We start from the raw sequence: 18,821 nt of genomic DNA, 5'->3' as shown, positions 1-18,821 counted from the left end.
AATGAGGTTTCATCTCATCTGGGGCAGATGTGGGTAACCACAAAGACTTTCAAAGTGGAAGCTCTTCATGGCAGTGTGAGATTTTCAGAAATTTTCAAACTCCTGAAACTTGACTCTGTCTGGCATGGCTGCAAGAAAATATGTTTGTCTTGTGCAGTCTCATGACAACATCTGAGTGTTTCCACCTCTTCTTCTACTCAACTTCCATAATAAACAAGAAATGCAACAATCTCTCTTTTCCAGGAGAAACTGAGAGATGGCACAGCTGTGGGTCATTGTGCCAGGAAGGTTGGTTTGGGGAGCCTTCTGCCACTAGACTAGCAACTCTGGTTTTGCTTGTGAAATGACAAAGAAAGGAGGGCATGGGAAAAAAGAACTGTTGAAAGGCTGTGAAATTAGAAATAAAAGTAATTAGACCTTAGCATTCCAGACATCTGTTCTGGTTGTGCAGCTACTGGAGGTGATAAATGACCCCCACAGGTAAATCTGCTCTACCACAGGAATGTGCTGTCAGCTTTCAAGATTTTGCCTGACTCAGCACCAATTTGCTCAAGACAGTTTGCAGATTGGGAATTTTTGGTGAACAGTTAGGAAAAGCCTCAGACATTGCTTCCAGCCCACAGCATAGGAAACTTCAGTTCCTTTGAAGATGTGAGATGTGAGAACGAGCAAGCTTGGCTTGCTTTTTGTATGGGCACCTGCAGGTACAGTGATAAAAAGGCCACTAATATGTGAGAACTCTGGTGACAAAAAAATGCTTTAACTCTTTGGTAATTTGTCAGACCTATTTCATACAAAGAGAGCTAACCTTTTTCTTTATCTAAGTTGGGCTCTAAAGAGCAAGAGGCTGAGTGATGTGGCTGAGAGGGAGAACAACCAAACTGCACCTCTGAGCTGGCCCTGTGCCGTGCCACACACTTTGGAAACTCAGAGCAACTATCTCTAATGTTTAGTAAAATTTATGTGCTGGAGCTGGTCCTGGCTCCTGCTCTGCTTCACTCTCACCAGCTGCAGAGCCACTGTGCCTCCTGCTCCATGTCTGCAGACAAAATCATCCTACACACTTGGCCCAACACCAGTCTGGGTTTATTCACCCTCCACCCCCTCTGGCTGGAACCTCAACCAAGGGCAGCACTCAGCAGTGTTTATACAGGTTGGCCTGATTTTCTTGTTGGGAATCCAGGCAATGATTGGTTTTTTCAGGGCAGGAGCAGAAGCTGTGGCCCAGCCAGACTGATTGGCAGGGATTCATCTGAAATGCCACAGCCCCCCGTGAGGAGGCAGAGCTGAGGGCAGAGCAGGCAGACAGCCACCCTGTTTGCAGGTGACAATGGGACCCCTTCCCCAACAGCTGCATTTTGCACACAGAGCTCTTGGCTGGAAGGGCAATCTGTGTGCCAGGACAGGGAGATCCCCAAACCCACAGAGCTCTGCACTGAACCCTGCACTGCTCGGGACCTGCTCACCGATCCTGCCTCAGTGGTTGTGCTGAATGTCACCCAGACACCATCAGCCACATCGGATTTCAGCTCTGGCCCTCAGTGATCAATAATGGCTCAGCTGTCTGTCAGTGATGCTGCTGGCTGAAGGCCAGTCTCTTCCATAGCCCCTGGAGAGGGAATTTCCCTTAGATCCCCCAATTAGGCATGACATATGCATGCAAAAATAAACAAAACCCAACCCAAACCAATTCCAGAATTCAAGTATCTTCCTGAGGTTCAAGGCTTAAAAACAGATTCTGCTCATCAAACATATGACAATTGCATTAAAATGTGGGGCAGTGAGGCTTTCTTTAGCATTTCCTAATCATAGCTCCAGAGCCATTTTTTGGAAGAGAAATATACAGCACCTAGCAAGGACTGATTACCTGGTAGGAGAGGTAATTATCCATCCACCCAGAATGCCACCAGGTCTGTTTCATTTTATTCAGGTAACTGGGCCCTGGACCCTTCAAGGGGCTTCTGATTTATGTGTCCCCACTGCCCTTTCACATTCTGAGCTCGGCGCATTCGTGGGAGTGGGGCTTTTGTGAGCGTTCCTTCACCCATTTCAGGGTGAACCGCTCGCTCCATTTGCCTTTGTTCTGCCACAGACAATTCGTGGTGATTTTTGTCGCTGCCACACGCGGGGATCCGCAGTCCTTGCCGGCTCTGCGGGTGCCCGGCTTTGCGAGGCAGAGGCCACAGAGGCTCCGATGCTCCCGGCACAGGAGAGCTGCGGGCCTGAGGAGCGGCCGATTCTGTGCGGGGCCGGGGCAGCAGCGACGGCACCGGCGAGCGGGGCCTGAGGGCAGCGGGCAGAGCCGAGCGGGGCATGAGGGGAGCGGGCAGGGCCGCCCTCCCAGCGGCGCCAGAGCTGCCGAGCCGATGATCCTCCTCCTGGGCTCCCGCCGCTGCCGGGATGCCTCCGTTACCAAGAGATCGGTACCGCTCCGATCCCCGTCCCGCTCCCTCAGCCCCGGCAACGCCCCCTAGCGGCACACCAGCCCTCGGGCACACAGCCGCCCGTCCCCTCACGAAGCCCCGCCCCTCGCCGCCGCCGCCGCCGCGGATTGGTTGGCGCTGCCGAGGAGCGCCGCGAGGCCCCGCCCCGTCCCGCGGCGCCCCCTGCGGGCCCCGCAGCGCCTGCGCAGCGGCCGCGGCCGTTGTTGTGGAGGGGCCGGTCAAGATGGCGGCCGGGCAGGGGGGCGGCGGCGGCAACAACGGCAGCGGGAGCGGCAGCGCGGCCGGGAGCGGAGCGGCGGGGCTCGGCATCCCCGCGCACCTGACTCTCTCCTTCTCGTCGGGGCCGCACTGGGGCGCGGCAGCTCTGCCGCAGTCGCACACGGTGCGCAGCCTGGAGCGGGCCCTGGAGGAGGCGGGCAGCTCGGGCATCCTGTGCCTGAGCGGGAGGAAGCTGCGCGACTTCCCCGGCAGCGGCTGCGACCTGAGCGACACCACGCAAGCAGGTGAGGGGGCCCCGGCAGCGCCGGGCCGGGGCTGCGGGCGCCCAGCGGGGCCGGCGCGGAGGGCGGGGGGCTTGGAGCCGCTGTGGCGGCCGCCGGGGCCGGGCGGTGGCGGGTGCGGGGCCCGGGAGCGGGGATGCAGCGGGGGGATCCCCGCGGTGGCGGGGCAGGGCTGGGGGCGCAGGCGAGGGCTGACACGGGAGCGGCCGCTGTGGGTGAGGAGCGGGGATCCCGCTGGCTAAGGGCACTGGGGGACAGCGGGGAGGCTCCGTGTTTGGGGGGGCTCTCCGTGCAGGCACCGTGCCGGGGTGTAGAGGATGTGGGGCTGCAGTGTCCGGGCCCCTCTGGGCGCATTGGGTCGGTTCTGCTGTGTGAGTGTGGGGCGAGCCTCCGTGCAGGTGTAGCTGTGAGCGGGGCACGCCGAGCCTGCGGTGTGCGAGCGGAGCGGGGCACCCGGCGGTGCCTGGGGAGGCGGGGGTAGAGCGGTTCTGTGTGAGCGTGTGCGAAAGCACAGGGGCGTGTGTGAGTGTGGAAGGGCACAGCGCTCTGTGTGTGTGTTGTATGTGCGGGGGCAAAGGGGCTCCCGGCACAGCCCGGCCTGCCTGTCCGAGCTCTCGGTGCTCGGGGGTGGAAGTCGCTGTCCCCTGGGTGCTGGGAGCGGAGCCGGCGTTGTCGCTGTGCCCGGGCCCCGGGGCTGTGCGGGGCGGAGGGGAAGGTGCTGCAGTCTGTGTGCCTGCAGGGAAGAGGGGCGGTCTCAGGGAACCGGACATTTGTCCCTGTGTCGGTCCATACGTGCCTTAAGGTGGGGAATTGCAGCTGCTGTGTCCGGAGCAGGGTGTGCAGGGCGAGAGGAGCGCTGGAGTTCGCGCTCGGTGAATGAGAGCTCCGTGTTGTGGTTGAGTTGTACCTTCAGGGGTGTCTGATTCCTTACAGTAAAAGCTGTGTAAAACCTGGGTTATCGCCCTCCCTGCTCAGCAGCACGGTGGTTGCAAGTGCGGGTGCGAGGGATGTGTGAGCATGCAGCAGTGAGTGTGGAGAGCTTGGTGTGTTCGTTGTGTTGATATCGTGAGTGTGGGCCTGCATTCACCCAGGCTTTCAGGTGCAGTAAATATGGAGGCATTTTCCTATACGGTCCTGGAAAACAAAGCTACCTTTTCCACGGAGGTTCTCTCGTATTGTGGCTTATCTCCATTTGCTTGTGGGTTTTTTTGCTGCTGGGGTAGTTGCTGAAAATAGATAATTGTAAACAATGTGCTAGACGAAAATATAACTGTGAGGCCCAGGATCTTTTGTTCACAAATAGTAGTGGCTTTTCAAAATGTTGTTTGAGTGAATTGATGCTGTGGGAGGGTTTGTTTTGGGGCTTTTCTTTCCCCGTGGGTTATGAATAACTGGCATATTGTTTGGAATAGGAAACTGTCCATGGTGGCAGCTGGAAATAAAAAGAGGTTCTATGAAATAATGGAAGCTGGAGTTTTCCTTGTAGCAGCATAAAAATGTATTTAGCAATATTGTTAGTCACTGCTTTGTGTAGATACTCAATAACCAAAGCATTAGGTGTGTGGGTAATCTGTTATTAAAAAGATTTTCTGTATCCTGAAGCTGGAGCATCAAGGTCTGTACTTTTGTTGGCTTCTAATTATTGCTGTGTGCATTTTGGTAGGGTTTTTTTGTCCATTTATTTTGAATCTCAGCGTTTGAGTCAGAGCCTGTCTACAGTGATCTTGTGTCTGTATTCTAGGATGTAGTAGAGCTCAGTCATTCCCATCAGGATTTAATTGTTATTGTGAATGGTGGTGTGAAAATGTTTTAAGGGCTGTCTCTGGCAGAAATAGCTTTATTGCTTGCTGCTCTAAAATCCTGTACTGAAATAGTTAAACTGCATCTATGTAAGTCCCATCTTGGGAGAATCCTGATTTAGTGTAGTCCTGGTTTATGAATGAATCCTGGTGAAATACAAATTTTAGATGGCTCTCAAAAGATGCTTGTAAAAAAAGACCTGTAGTCTGTATTTTGACTTGATCTGTAGGAATTTTTGTCAAGTGTGTAAATGGTGTTGTGCTGGTGAATCACAGACATCCTTGGCAGTGTCAGTGTGGCCGGGAGCTCCGTGGGGAATCAGCAGCTGCCTCAGAGGCAGCAGTCCTGCAGTTACTGGTATTTCTGTAGCAGCTCTCCGTTTCACATGCAAATATCCCCACCAACAAGGTTCTGGACTGAGGAGCTGGGGGCTTGGGTCACAAATCTTCCCAGGGTTTCACTTTCTGTTTTCTGTCAGTGACTCTGAAATTCAATTCTGTGGTACTTGAAACAAATATTTTAAAAAACCCCAGTTTCTAGCCCGTGTGGATGTAAACAATTTCTTTTCCATATCACCAGCTCTTAGGCAGCAGATCTGCAGTGTTGCTGTAAACCCAGAATATTCTATCTTTATATCAGTAAAGTCAGCAAGAGCTATGTTGAAGCACAACTTCTGTTGATTTATCAAAAATAGCTTGGGATTTTATTTTGCATCTAACTTACATAATGGCTTGCCAATACTTAATTTGCAAATACTGAGGCATAGTTTTTGTACTTTAAATGATGTGTCTAAAACATAGTGACCATATCTGGCTGTTTAGCTCTTTTTGTTTGTTTGTTTGTTTTTAACTGTGAATTGTCCTTGCCACGCTTTGGCCAGGAAATCCTTATTTTGTTATATATCTGAATTTGTCTTCTGGCTGCCCAAACAGATCTTGTGTTGCTTTTAATGAACTTCTGAAAAGAAAAGAAAATCATAGTTCTTAAGATATCAGGAGATATCTTGAATATTCCAGTAATTTTATGTGTATCTTTGCTTCTGTCTGCATGAACAGCATTAGGCCCTCTGGCAGTTAAGTGATTGAGTCTATCACATCAGTGTAATCACAGTCTGCTTAGCTGGAGAGTTCTGTTTGCTGGTTTGTTTTTTTAAAGATAGTTCAGTCTGACAGTATGGCACAGGAACCTAAGTCAACCTGTGCTTTTAACGATTTTCCCCCTTTTTAGTGAGCACCTTTAAGAAATGAATGTAGTGAATAGGAAAAGTGTGCAATCAACAGCTCCAGAAAATGCAGTGGTGCCATCAGGCTTATTTGTTGATGGCTTTGTCACAACAGCTTCAATTCCCACCTCTTAATTCTGAGGAAACTCCCAGGCAATTAGAAGTAGGTGAACGTAAATAGACAAATGTTGAAATTTCTCCTTTCTCACTTCTGTTTTGTCCTCCCAGCATGGAGGAGTAACACCAGTGTATTTCAGTTTGACTGGGGAGTGAGCCCTGCTGTCATGGCCAGTGCCAGGCTTGGCATGGCATTGTTCCAGAAAGCACTGTCACCTTTATTTCCATGTCTTTGACTTTTTTACATCCCATTTCTGGCCCTTCTGAGGTACATTGTCATTCATGTGATCACAGATGAAACCCCCAGGGCTTAATATTGAGTGTGAAATGCATAAGAATGTTAATTTACAATGCAATTCTGCCTCTACATTATGCACTTCTAAACCAATTATATTTTCCTTTCTGAATAAAATTATTTCTGTTGATGGAGCCGATGTTGATTAAATTGAGGACAGTGGTGACTGAACAGCAACAACAAATCCAATATTCAGCTAAAAAAATAAACATTCATATAGGATGCATATCCTAAATCTTGATTGCGTTCTGGAAATCAATAACATTGCAAAATGTGGTTCTTCAGCAGCATTTCCTTCAGATTTGAACAAAAAGAAGAACTCTGATTCTATGGTTTTGGGGGAGAGGAGTCACTGTTTATGCTCTGAAATGCATCTGATGCAAAATGTGGAAGTGACGCAGTTTATAAACAATTCTGGAAGTTTTCTGCAGTGTTCGCACAGCCTGTGCTGTGTTTGGGCATGGCAGAAATGAGCTCTGTGTGCTTGAGGATTTCTTGCTGAGGGCCACTGTTAAAGGTCCTGGTTAGAGATACTTGGTGTGATGGGCAAGTTCAGTTCAGTGACTTGCAGTTAAAGGAGCTGATTATTACTATTTGCCTCCCTAAAAGGATTGTATTATGAAGAACACCACTTATATCTTAATGTTAAAAAATAAATTTAGTGTTATAGCCTTATCTGAAATACTGACCTACAAAAAACATGCAATGTGTAATTTTTTGAGTTTTTACCATATCCATCCATCAAAATTAAATTTGCCATTGCATTGACTGTTTTTGTGTTTTGTAATATCCAACATCTAAGGTCTGTAATATTTCTGTGTTTGATCAACTAAGGAACTTCTTTGGATACATGTTTTTATTTGTTACTGATTATCTACAGAGGTGGCAAATAATTTAGATTGTGAATTGTATTGCAGAACTTTCTGTGATAAAGAATAATGTAGTAGCTTTTGCTTTTTGAGGTACTCTTTTTGGTGAAGTGTTTTCCCATTTAAGTTGTGCTACTTGGTTGGAGCTGATTCAAAAGTACATACTCATATTCCCAGCAGGGCTGGCATTTACTGCTGAAATCTGTCCTTAGCTAAAAGGTAACTAAATCAGGCCTGAGGGCTGGAGTTCCACAGAAAATGTGAAGTGATTTGATACTTTTTTTGTGTGTGATAAATTAGTGGAATGGCTGTGGGAAGGGACTTCTGAGTTCTGTGCTTTTCTGTGGCTGTCCGACAGTCTGATGTTCATCGTTCTTCCAGCCTGGGATTGTTTCACACTTGCTAGGATAACGTGCTCACAGGTCTTGAGGAGGTTGCACACTTCAGGTGAAAATAAAAATTTAAGTCTTTACCCTGGTATAGAACTAAAATAGTTCAGTGCTTGGCAGACATGATTCTCACAAATGTGTTTCCAAGTGTCAGTGAATGACTTCTGAAGAAGGGTTTGTGTAGTTAAAGGCTGAAGGAGCTCAGTGGCAGCTGAGCAGCAGGTGTGACTGCACAGGAGCAAATCCCCGACCATCTGGGTGTTAAAGCAAGCCCTCCTGCCATTTGTCACCTCAGCACCCTTCCCATAGGGGGAAGCAGGATGCAGTGACCAGAACTCTTTCTGTTGAAGACTGACCTAGACCTAAAAGGTTTCTGAGAGTGTTTGCTCCAGGTTGTTACATGCACTAATGAGAGGTACTCTAGGATGATTTTTGAGCGAATAGGAGAGGCTGTGGCCGTTCTTAGACATTGCCATGGGGTCTGGCATGAGCAGGACAGAGCCAGTGGGAGGCACCAGGCAGTCAGAGCAGATGCTGAAGTTCCTACAGCAGGGGCCTCCAGGTCTCAGGAGAACATGGTGGGATGGTGGCTAGACCCTGTTCACCCAGTGCTCATGGACTGCTGGCTTACCCCATTTCTTCAGGTTTTTTTCTGCTCTCCTCTTAGTGCAGTTGCCTTGTTCTCCAATGTTCTTTGTCTTCCAGCAGTTTAGCTTACTTCAAAAATGTTTCTGCTCAGTTTACCCAGCAACAAGGCATTTTATCTGCACAAAAGATAAGTCATGTAGTAAACACTGATTATTGCAGGTTGGTTGTAGCTTGTCTCATGTTATTTAGATTGTAAGCTTGTCAGGACAAAGGCTTGGATGTGTGTTACTGAGCATACAGAGGCTGGTGTAAGTCTTGGGAATTTTGTGTATATTTGAGATATTCCTTAATAAACTCAGACTTTGCTTCATTGCCAGATGAGGATTACTTTCCCTTAAATTACTTGTCTGTGAGACAGAAATTTGGAATTAAAAAATTTCAGAGCCAGAAAAGAAATTGTCAGCATTAAACCAATCAATGATGGTGAGTTTAAGTGGGAGGAAGATGCCCTGTGCTGTAATATGGCAGCTTAAGAAGTCTTGCTGACTTGTCAAGAAAAGACTTTTTCGGTTAGCAAAGAGTTTTAGCAGCTATACTCTAGACTAAATACTGAAGTGCCAAAACAAAAAAGCTTCCAGTGGGATTTTCTGCTTTCCAGTTCAAACTCTGAAAGGTTTCTGGAGCAAAGACGCCTTCAGTAATGGAGAGGAAGATAATCCTTGATGTGAAGTAATGGATTATGTCCTTTTGGCATGGTATGTGAATTTACACCTTCACATGCCAGACTGAGGAGTGATCCTGGTTATGTGTTCTTTATTTTCCATTTAAATCATGCTGTGCTAAAATAGCTGAACACACTCCAGAGTTGGAGCACTGTGTTATCTTCTTTTGGAAATGTCCAGACCTTTCTAATGTTGCAATGTGCTGAAGAATTCATCTGTTGAGTTCATCCTCATGTTGTAAAATGTGGAATATGTAAAATTTTTTTGAGAAGGGGTGTTCCTTGATCTTTGTGTACTTTCAAGCCTGCTCAGCAAGGAGGTAAATAGCAACTAACAGGTAAGAACTAAGTGATATCCAGGTGTTAAAAAAACAAATTAGTGGTTTATGAATTGCCTTGTTAAGATTTGGGGCTTGACAGGCGTCAGTGATCTCAGATGTGGGGGCAGCTGACAAGGCTTGGGAAGAAGGATGTGACCCTGATAGTGGGCACAGGGAGTGCAGGGCTTACAGACCACAAGGACAGTTGGCAGAACCCCCAAGATAGGGATGAAGCCTTTAAAGCCAACTCAGCATCTCTGCTGGATCAGTTCTGAGTGGATCAGTTGTGGCAGGGGGAGATCACAGAGTGACTGATGGACCCCCAAGCCAAGAAGCCCCCTGAGCCAAAGGAAGAGACTGGGCACATGGAGTAATTAGTGTGAGAAACAAGAGGGGTCCTTAGCCCATGGAAGATGGAATATTGATTGTAAAGAGAACTGTTAACTTGTAGCCAGTGAACACTAATTCCTTTCTTTGCTAAAATGTATAAATAGTAAGAAGTTTTGATAGTTTGTGTGATTGACTTGTGAAGTACCCCTGAGCACCCAGGCTTGCACAACTCTGAAATAAATAATCAGTGCCTGTCTCAAGTGTGCTTGTTGCACCTCAAGTAACAAATCTGATTTGTGTGGACAACACTGGCAGAGCTGTGCAGCAGGTCAGCACCAGCATGACCCCCTCCTTGTTCCAGCCTTTAGATCAGAGCTTCTGGTTTAGTTTTCTCCTGGTAGAGATTTCAGGAAAAACCTCACATACCTGAACCAACATGTGAGCAGAGGCAGCTTACATGAAAAACAAGAATTGCTTGAACCAAACTGCCAATTCAGACATGTTCAGTGTGGGTGCACCCAGTGTAGACTGGGAGAGTGGGTTTGGTGAGGGTGGGCTGGAATGGTGGGTTCCTAAGGCTGCTTTGATTTCACAGCCAGTCTGCTGGGTCTCAGTTCTTTCTCCCTGGGAGCAGAAGTGTGAGACACAACCATTGATGGGTCTGGCCAGTTACAGAAACAATTCTGTCATGTGGAACAACTGTTCAGTCTGACAGGCTGTTTTGTTTTTTATTGAAGTCTCAAAAGCAGTAAAAGTGTGTTTTAAAAAAGCATTTTGTTTTTTGTTCAGAACTGCTGATTAGCTTGAAAAGCCAAGAACTCAGGTCTGTTAAATGGAATTTCTTGTTGCCTGTACAACCCTTCCTCTGTACTTGATAAGAAAACCCAATTATGTGGTTGTGTGCAGTTTCTTTGTAATTTTAATTGCACAGATCAACTCTGTAACTAAACTTGGGGCAGGGATAACCATAAAGCAGGTATTTCCTGGATCTTCATTTGTTGGATTTAGACTCCAAATACCATTTTGATACCTATTTGTAATACCTTTTCACAAAACCACAAGCTATTCCATGCTGTCAAATGCTCAGTTGAAAAAAAGTAAAAGCTGCTTGTAGCCATCTCTAGTCTTGGGAGTGTTTTTTTTTTCTTTTAAACAGAAGACAGACTGCTTTTGACTTGAGTGTACACGCCAGATAAAAATCAAGTTAAATATTGCTACATAAGCTTTTAAGAACAGACTTCAAATGTACATAGCTTTCCTTGACAATTTGTGGTCACTTTAGTTTCCTGAGAGCTCCAAGGTTTTGGCATTCTCAGCTTCCTTACTGTGCATAAGAGCTGATGGGTGCTCAGATGGTTCTGTGTTGTCCTTCACCATTGCTCTTGATGTTGGAGAGCAAATGTTGATTTGTATGAAACTCACAGTTACATAGATTTATGGTGCTGTAATTCTTGAACATTCTTTGCCAGTAAGTTCAACATTTTTGGTCTCCTTTGCAACTGAAATGGTTGCTGTTTATATCAGTATGGGATGGGAAATCATTCTACATCTGGATATATTTTAATTGTTCAGTACTTCATTTTGCAGCATAACTAAGTCTGAAGAATTCTGTTTTATATTATTGAATTATCCAGGTTTGTTTTTTCTTTGAAGGGAAATTTTAAAACATTTCTATCATTAATCATGCATTAAGATTGGAACTGTGAAATTACAAGTAGATGTGTGGAGTTAGAGGGAAGTGCTGGAGGGACATCCCATTTGAGGTGAGCTTGGGAAGCTGAAGAGTTCCTTTCTCCTGAGGCTCCTTCTCCAGTTTGCTGAGCAATTACCAAGGCAGGAAGAGATCTGTGTGCTGTGCCTGACCACAGAGATGGCACTGAGCATGAACAAACCATTTCATTGTTTGTGTAACAAAGCTTTCTGCAGCCCGTGCTTTGTAGACATTGACACTTGTGCTTCCTGCACAGACCACATGCAGCTGTCTCTGCAGTGTTTGAGGTTACTTTTTCCTTCTCCAGAATATCTTGCATCTGACAGACAAATGAGTTTCACACATATTCTGTGTGGCAATCTCAGATTCAGGTTTAGATTGACTAGAAGAGTAGCTTTGGGATCAGGTCTGAACACTTGTTTTTAAGCATCTCTTGTCTTCTGTAGGATTAATTTTACAGTTACAACTGTTCTTAGATTTTGGTTGGCTTCAGCTAAAGCATTGCTAGAAAAGCTGGCTAGGAAAGTCTATCTGTGATGAATTAGGAGAGCAGTTCTGGGTTTTGTGGGGTGAGGAATATGGGGGTTTTATCATCTTGTTTCTTAACACAGTTTTGGAGCCATAGCCTAACACCAATATCCTGGATCAGCAAGGTATTTTTATGAAAAATGTTATAAAATATCAAGATGAGGTTCAGTGTAAATTTCCTAGCTGAGCCTTGTATTTAAAATTCAACATGTAGTGTATGTAATACGTGAATATAAAAGGAGCTGTTCTGGTTTAAATAAAAAACCAGCGTGTTCCTGATGGGAAGCAGTACTGCATCCTTAGGGAAAAGTGCAAAACCAAGGCAAATGTGATGGTAATACTACTTAAATACCTGGCTGCACACTGCTGTAACCTGACAGCTTGTGCTTTTTGTTTTCCCTCTTGATCATGGCTTAAATTGATAGAAGGTAACCTCTCACTTCTTATAGCTTCCCTTCCAGACTGATTTCTTAGAATTCTTTCCTTTTGATCTTTCTATATATTGTTTTTTAATCACCATCTCATAGTAACCAAAGACTTTACTTTTTCTGTCAAAAGAAACCTAAAGGGCAACCAACTTCATGTTTTCTTGTTCCTCTTTCAAATGTAGCCTTAGTAATGGTGCACTTCTCACTTTCATTGTTCCTGCAGAGATAAGGTATTGAAATACCCTGTGATTCATGAGCAGCATGGGTAGTGTCTGCTGGTTAGTCCTCACACAGCACTCCCACTGAGAGTTCTCCAGTCTAAACTGGTTAAGCAAAGGATTCCTATCATCTCACCTCTAGAGGAGTTGTCAACCTAAATCATCTGTGGTTCTGCATTTAGCAGCTTCCCTTGCTCCTCCTCTATGAACCCTTACAAAGCCATTCTCATGCTAGCAGCCTGCTTTCAGGTGAGATGGAAGCTGGCTTGTTTATTTTGTTCCTAAAGTTCCTTCCTTTTTTCAGACTGGATTTGGTCATCTGTTTTATTATTAGTCTTCAAAAAGTACCTAAATTGCACATGTTTCACATCTACATTTTATTTACCATAACAGGCAATACTGTGTCATAAACTTTTTGCTTGTTATGAAAACGTTTTTGGAGTAGAAATCATCCTTTAGTTTGGATAAAAATAGCTTTACTTGATTTTAAAAAGCTGCAAGTGCATTCAATATTAGAATATTGTGGAAAACTATAGATACTCAAATCTCTATCTTCATAAAATCTGGACCAACCCCTGGAGCTCTTCTAATGCTGTTTTGTGGTGATGCAATGAAAAATTCCTTGGAATAGAAGTCATGCTATCTCCCATCTCTTTACTTACCTTTTTTATTTTATTGCTGAGAGATAGTGGGTGTCATTTCCTATTCTAATAGGATTTCTGGGTTTCATAATAAGAAAGTGCAATCCTTGCCCCACAGTGTCCTCAAAGGCATTGTTTCAGAGCAGTGGTTTCTGCAGTGATACATTAATGCAGTGCCCTGGGTCTGTATTTTGCTGTGCAGCTGTGTGGGCTCTGTACCAGGGCTCACTGAGGGGCTGCAGCCACACTGTGCTGCTCTGGTTTGTGTCAGCCAGGCTGGAACCACAGCTGCTGTGTGTTCCCTGTGGGTGTTACCCCCCTGCTCCACTCATCCAGAGCAGGGACTTGGTGCATGAAATAAACAGGGCCAGGAGACTTCTTCTCCTTTATAATGCCTTTATTAAAAGTGATCAGCTCAGGATTGGGCGTCCCGGCAGGGCTGCAGTCCCCGTCATGTCTCCCAGGGCGACTCAGAGGAGGAGAATATGCACAGCTTTGTCCACCAGGGGCAGAGCCAGGGGATCCGGTCCTCGTGGGAGCCTTTAGGGCGTGATGTCCCCGTCAGATGTCGATTTGTCGGTGCGGTCCCCCTCAGTCTCGGCGCTGGGGACGACTCCCTTGGTCAGGGCGAGAGGGGCTCCGCATCTCTGCAGGCTCAGCCATCGGTTCCTCATGTCCAGACATCATTTTAGTCTCTCAATTCTTATTTGGCTCGTTGTTTTTGGGGTTTTCTCGTTGCATTTCGAGTCGGGGTCCCACAAAGCATTCTGGACTTTGGAGTCACTTTGCATACCCCCCCCCCCCACCCTCTCAGATGTCTTCCCTATGCTGGAAGAGAGCACTGCCTGGGGGGGGCAATCTACCGCACCCAGCCAGGCCTTTTACTAATACAAAAGAGGAGATAAACTCTAACGCCCCGTGATTACCATGACAAAACACTAAGAACTTTGGCAGAGACAGAGACCTGGCTGCGTCCCTGTAACTCTTTCTCACAAAAAAATATTAACTGAATTTTTGTTCATAACAGTGCATCCTCTGCTCCTTGTCTGCCCTTGCCTCTAGATTTCATTTCTACAAGAAAGAGCAAGGCTGTTTTAACCTGGGACTTTGCAAGATGTGTGGTTGAGGTGTGGCTGGAAGCAAATACAGCAGCAAAATTTTTGTGGTGCCCTTGAGCCTCTAGTTCAGGTCTGCAGTGCTGCCCCTGGGACAGTGGCAGTAGGGTGGGATTCTGCCTTTTGTTTTGTGGGCTGATCTTTGTACCAGCCTTCAGTCGCCTTTCCAGCTGCTGATAAAGCCAGATCAGGAAGGGGCTTAAAGCTGGTTTTTGGGGTTTTTTTCACAATATTAAAGACTTTGGCATGTGCTGGAGGTTGTAGATTTGGACCAGCAATAAAACTGTGGGCATCTCTGTGCATGCAGGTGTTGCACTCAGCTGAATATTAGAACAGGAGAGCATTTGTTTAAAAAGGGTTTTGCAGAAAACCTTTGTGTGGAAGCTGTCATTTTTCTGTAACATTGAAAACTAATGTAGTGGAAAGGAGAAAATGAACTTCACTAGTTGTGAAAACTTTCTCAAGCATGCTAATTTTTTAAATAAGCTTTTTAGGTTTTGTTGAGATGTTCAGTTGTTTTTTGTTGAGATGTTCAGTTTTAGTTAACTTTATTCCATTTTTCTCAAAGTTTATTAGAAATTCCACTCCTTCAACCTAGAAAGGTATTTTTGTGCCTCTTGCAGGTAGAGTTGGCAGAATTCTGCATCAGCAGTAGATACTCAGATTTTTAGAAAGACTTTGTGATACTTAAGCTTGAAAATGTTTTTAAGAAATAATGGAATGACAGCCAGATAGCACGCAAAATTTCACAAATTTTAGACTTCAAGAGCTAAAGTTAAAGCTACTGCCAAAATTCACTCCCCAGGAAGATGGTGTTTCATGGTACCAGTCCATTTTGTTTGCTGGCCACCTGCAGCACAGTGTGGAGGCCATTCCCTGCACACCCTGGTGTCCTGCATTCTGTCCTCAGCCTCTGTTTGCCAGGCTGGTGAGGAAGAAGCTGAGCAATATTAATTCCAGTGCTGGCCCTGAGAAATGCTGCTCACAGCTGTTTGCCAGTTAAACTTCAGGTTGCTGAGCTCTCTTTGAACCTGACAATGACTCGGAGCCAATTTTCCAACCCTTTTCAGACTTTTTGCAGAACTGTTCCTTCCAGCGATAATGTGATGGGAGCTAAGCAGAAACAGTTATTCCATGTGAGTGTTAAAAACTGAGAACTAAAGCCTGAAATAGCAAGGGATCTGTATTGCTTCTCTGTTTAAAGAGTTTGTTCAGCATTTCTGAGAAACCACATCCTTTTGAAATGTCCTGGGTTGGCAGCCAGAGTTCCTTTCAGACTAGGCAGTTGTTCTCAAGTAAATATCTCTTCCTTCCAAGGTAGTTTGGTGGACTTTTGATGGCACAGGTTTTGGTAGCTTAGCTGATAATTTCCAAGATTCTTAGGTCACATTTCATTTGTATTTTCTGGTTCTTTTCAAGGTTTCATGCAGTCAGAGGTGCTGTGCATTTTGGTAATGCTTTGTTTTGTCATAACTCTTGCATGCAGATTTGCATAATGCACTCATGCATTGTCAGAATAACTCTGGCTCAAGAATTGTGTTTCCATGGTCAAAGATCTCTCCCCTTTCTGCTTTTAAGCCAGGTTAAATTGCATCTTGACTTTTACATATAAACACCTGTGGCATTGGTTTATGCAACTTTATCCCCTTTTCAGTTAAGTTACAAATGTGTAGCTGGAGAATGCCAGTTACTGTGTAAGGGTGCTTTGGGAACTTGGCTTTAGCATTGCAGATACATTGTACAATGGCATTGGATTCTAATGTAGCTGTCAAACAGGAGAAATAACTTTGAATTTTTGCCTTGATTCACTGTTGTGCCTAGAGTTGGAGGGGAAGAAACCCAAGAACTGCACAGAACAAAGACTTGATAGAGGAGGGACAATCATAATTGATATTCAGTGTCATTGTAACTGTGTAGTAGGAAATGTATTTTTGAATTCCTGTCACTCTTCTACTTTCTGTTGTAATTGCATATTGAGCAATAATCTTTCAGTATTTTAAGGCTCTTTTGTGTATTAATTATATGCAGTAGCATCTGGTAAAACTGAATTATTTTACACTTCTTGCAACACCTTAATTTTTAGGAGCATGACAAGAATAACAGTGGGTACTTTTATCTCCTCTTACTGAAGGGAAAGTCTTGACTAAAAAAGGAATTTTTTTTTCTGTTTGCTTCTAGATCTTTCAAAGAACAGATTTACTGAAATTCCTCCTGATGTCTGGCTGTTTGCACCACTGGAAACTTTAAATTTGTATCACAACTGCATCAAATCCATTCCAGAATCTATTAAAAACCTGCAAATGCTTACCTACCTTAACATTAGGTGAGTAATGGTGGTTGGTTTTGGTCTTTATTTAACATATCTCCTCAGAGTTGGCATTTTGCTTCATCAGGTCCTTGTGTTTGCAGAGTTTTCTTTGTTTGTGATGCTGTGTAGACAGACAGTGTTCAGAAACCCAGCTATAGAAATTTGCTGCTATCAAGAGGCTAAATTGCTCTGGCCAGAAAGTCCTGCTCATTTTGCACATTATTTACATCCACTGCTGTACTGCTCTTTTTAAACTTGGAAAACATATGGTTGGATTTTCTCACTAGCACAGAAGATGGATATGAGCTCTGGAAGGTGAGGGAATCTGGAAAACTCTCCTGACCCTGTTTTCCACAATACTCCTTGTTTCTATATTAGCTGCATCAAATCCAAAACAGTTTTCTCAGTTAAGAGCTATTTAAATCCCCAGAACCTACTGTGTCTCAAAATCTGCAAATACCAGTTCTTACAGTATGAATTCATAACTAAGGTGCCCTGTCACAGCTTTAAAGAGGATTAATGTGATACAAAACCACAGTATGTTCTGGAGGAAATAGGGCTAACTTTCTTCAGCAGAAGCCATTTCTCTTTTGATGGTGTTTGAGGTGCTGAATACACTTCTTTACACAGAAATGCTGTGTGTCCTAACTCTTCTTTCAGGAGTCAGCTCTCCTGATGATCCTTTGCCAAACTGTGCTTTGTCCTCATTTCTGTGCTCCTGTCCAAGGGCTGATTTGCAGTGCAGGAACATGTGGGCTGTAGCATTGGAGACCAGGCTAAAATCCTGCCTGACTAGCTCAGGGCCTTTGTCACAGGAGAAAACCACATCCTAATCTGGGCTTCAGATGGTGAAGAAGTGTATTGTGCATTTCATAAAAGCAGGCAGCTCCTAAAAACCTGAAAAAACCAGAGGAAATCTATGTAAGTGACATGAATGACTGCTTCATTGCCATGTTTTTATAGTCAGTTCAAAAAAAGTTTGCTTGCATATTTTTGCTTCTCATGCCTTCAACCAAAAAAGCCTGGCATATCTACCCAAAATGCAGCATCAAAAGAGACTTAATGCATATCTACATAAATAACTTCTCTGTATTGTTCACTTATAATTGAGCCTTTCTTGTCCCTTTTTCTTGCTTTCAAGTCGAAATCTTTTGTCAACATTGCCAAAATACCTGTTTGATCTTCCACTGAAAGTTCTGGTTGTCAGTAATAACAAGCTGGTCTCCATTCCAGAAGAAATTGGAAAGCTGAGAGATCTAATGGAGTTGGTAAGTACAACTGGGAATCTTTGTGGTCAGTACACTTAAAAGCACTATATATATTATATATTCATTATATATTCAGTATAATAAATTATTAATATTTACTACAAAATTTAAATGAAATTACTGTATTTTATTGATATTTTTGGTTTATTTTTCAAGTTGTGAAACCCAGAATGCATGCTTGATGGTGATTAAGGACACAGCAGAGAGTTTGATTCCAGTACCTGTGATGTACCTATTTAGAGCATAAGAAGGCTGGAAAGACTCTGTGATTGTTCAGTCACTCTGGTTTACATAAATTAATATTAAATTAGTGTCAGAAATAGCTGTTGTCTGTGTTCACTTGATGCAGCTTTGTCACCCTCTAGTGCTTGTATCCAAAAAGCTGGTGAGGCTGCTATGCTATTGCCTGCTCTTTTTAGTTTCATGGGTTGGTTCAAGGTTTATTAAGGAAAAAGAATTTTTAGAAGAGGAGCAGAATGCCAGTCAGTTGCCAGCAATAGCACAAGAAGTTTTTGACAGATCTGGGAACTGCACCAGGAACTCCTAATTCCTAGGCTGCAGTATTCATTTCAAACCCAGTATTTCATCATTCATTGATTTAACTTCTTGAATTGAATTTGTGGAATTACTCAACATTTTAAAATCCGGCAAGATCTGTTTGGTACATCTCCATGGAAAATCCAAGATAGTGTTGGGTTTCTTTTCTTGGATTTCTTTTCTTTTAATAGTATACTTTCTAATAGTTTTGATCACAGTATTCCTCTGTGTAATTTCATTTAAGATGTTCAGTTGATTTATTAATTATATCTTTCTTAGGATATTAGCTGTAATGAACTTCAAGTTCTTCCCCAGCAAATAGGAAAATTGCAGTCACTTAGAGAATTGAACATAAGAAGAAATAATCTCCATATGTTGCCAGATGGTGAGCTACTCATCTTCTTTCCATTGATGTGGGCAAATTAGGCAAAGTGTTAAGAAGATAACTGATTCTTTTTTTTTTTTGTTTGCT

General features: G+C 44.3%; 1 protein-coding gene across 6 annotated transcripts in view; it reads left to right on the top strand.

Annotated features, from left to right (window-relative positions):
- The first annotated feature begins 2,657 nt into the window (after positions 1 to 2,657).
- The window catches only part of LRCH2 (leucine rich repeats and calponin homology domain containing 2), a 40,439-nt gene continuing 24,275 nt past the window's right edge, over positions 2,658 to 18,821 (top strand). For all 6 annotated transcript variants that reach the window (XM_064713229.1, XM_064713228.1, XM_064713227.1 and 3 more), the window contains exons 1-4: positions 2,658 to 2,947; positions 16,415 to 16,559; positions 17,686 to 17,812; positions 18,629 to 18,734. In XM_064713229.1, coding sequence (XP_064569299.1) covers positions 2,668 to 2,947; positions 16,415 to 16,559; positions 17,686 to 17,812; positions 18,629 to 18,734 — 658 coding nt within the window. In that variant the 5' untranslated portion in view covers positions 2,658 to 2,667. The remainder of the gene's footprint in view (positions 2,948 to 16,414; positions 16,560 to 17,685; positions 17,813 to 18,628; positions 18,735 to 18,821) is intronic.

The sequence above is a fragment of the Zonotrichia leucophrys genome, chromosome 4A, assembly GCF_028769735.1.
Source record: "Zonotrichia leucophrys gambelii isolate GWCS_2022_RI chromosome 4A, RI_Zleu_2.0, whole genome shotgun sequence".
NCBI lineage: Eukaryota > Metazoa > Chordata > Aves > Passeriformes > Passerellidae > Zonotrichia > Zonotrichia leucophrys.
The sequence above is the reverse complement of the archived record's forward strand: the minus strand, read 5'-3'. Positions and strand labels throughout refer to the sequence as shown.